Source organism: Vigna radiata, chromosome 8 (genome assembly GCF_000741045.1).
Source record: "Vigna radiata var. radiata cultivar VC1973A chromosome 8, Vradiata_ver6, whole genome shotgun sequence".
NCBI classification, from domain to species: domain Eukaryota; kingdom Viridiplantae; phylum Streptophyta; class Magnoliopsida; order Fabales; family Fabaceae; genus Vigna; species Vigna radiata.
In genome coordinates, this window is record NC_028358.1 from 27847374 (window position 1) to 27848900 (window position 1527).

General features: G+C 30.3%; 1 protein-coding gene across 1 annotated transcript in view; it reads left to right on the forward strand.

Annotated features, from left to right (window-relative positions):
* LOC106772288 (hydroxyisourate hydrolase) overlaps window positions 1-1318 on the forward strand; it is a 5807-nt gene extending 4489 nt beyond the window's left edge. Inside the window, exons 12-13 of the mRNA XM_014658590.2 lie at window positions 419-509; window positions 899-1318. Coding sequence (XP_014514076.1) covers window positions 419-509; window positions 899-1145 — 338 coding nt within the window. The 3' untranslated portion in view covers window positions 1146-1318. The remainder of the gene's footprint in view (window positions 1-418; window positions 510-898) is intronic.
* Window positions 1319-1527: the final 209 nt, after the last annotated feature.

Consider the following 1527-nt stretch of genomic DNA (forward strand, 5'->3'; position numbering starts at 1 on the left):
TATATATATATATATATATATATATATATATATATATATATAACATCACGTATAATTGCAATAAATACTTTTTAGTAAAATCAACCCTTGATGTTATGCCGATTGAATATTAAGCTCGGGGTCATAGTTCTGATGTTGTAAACAAAGCAAGTTGATTACATTAGACATTTTTGGTTCGATCATGCTCATTCCTGTCTATACTGTTTACCCATATACAAGCGACTATCAATGTCATTGGTAAATGGCATAGTGCGCTTAACTTGTATTTAGACTTAGTTGTATGGAACTTTCCTCAACAATTTTATTACGTATGTATCGATGGTAAATTAGGAAATCCTGTTAATGAAATCTAGGTTGCTCGTGTGGAACATAAGTTCAAATGATTGAACGACTTACTGATTAAATTTTGAGTTGTTAGGTCAACGGACACCAAGCAATTCGTCTCTACAAGACGTGTCAAGGGTGAAATACTTGCATGAATATATTGGTGGAGTGCTTGATGTCTTGAGGTATGTTACCACTGCTCTAATTCATGTAATAAATGTTCTAAATATTATTAAACCTAAATTAATAAAATAAAACTCAAACAAATTTAATAATAAATTTCTTAGATTTTAAGTTTATCCTAACAATAAATATATCACTTTTTTTAATCAATTCCACATGAATTCCTTAAGTTGGTGGACCAGCTTTTTGTTTACGACTGTGGAATCTAAATTATGGATAACTGATCTATTGAACTACATTGTTTATAACTAATCTTGAGAAGTGACTAATGTATAGAAGAAACAAATACTTCAACTAGATTGTAATACAATGGTTTATTTTTTCTGTAAGTGTTCCCATAAACACCTCTGTTCCGTTCTCTGATATTCTGCATCACCCCAAAATTTTTCAGAGATGGATTAAACATAAAGGGATATTTTTCCTGGTCTTTCCTGGATTTGTTCGAGTTGTTGGATGGATACGAATCTAGCTATGGCCTATACTATATTGATAGGAATGATCCAGAGTTGAAGAGACACCCAAAGCTCTCTGCAAAATGGTATAGCCGATTTTTGAAGGACAGAAGCACTTCTATAGTTGGAACTGTTGAACTTGAGAAGGATCCCTCACTCATTTCAGTTGGCCACTTATTTGAGTAGGTTCTTTGTTTGTTATCACGAATAAGTCATTGCACAAAGGTGGTATTAGTATGCTTACTTTCCCTTAAATACATAAGAATAAGATACCTGGGCATATTTCAATTCAGATTGTAAAAGGATATAAGAGAGCTAACAAATTCTCATGACAAAAATGAAAATTGAAAATTTTGATATTATAAAGTTAAAACGGTTGACCTTTTTTAAAATAATAAAAAATAAAATTGATATATTATGGAGATAATGCAGGATTAAATACGAAAGTACTATGCTTATGAATTAATATTTATTATTTGTAAAATTGTTTTACAATAATTTTAATTTCTTTTTCAAATTGCCAATACAAGGCAAAAAATTGTAAACGTCTATCCAGCAAAAAGAAACG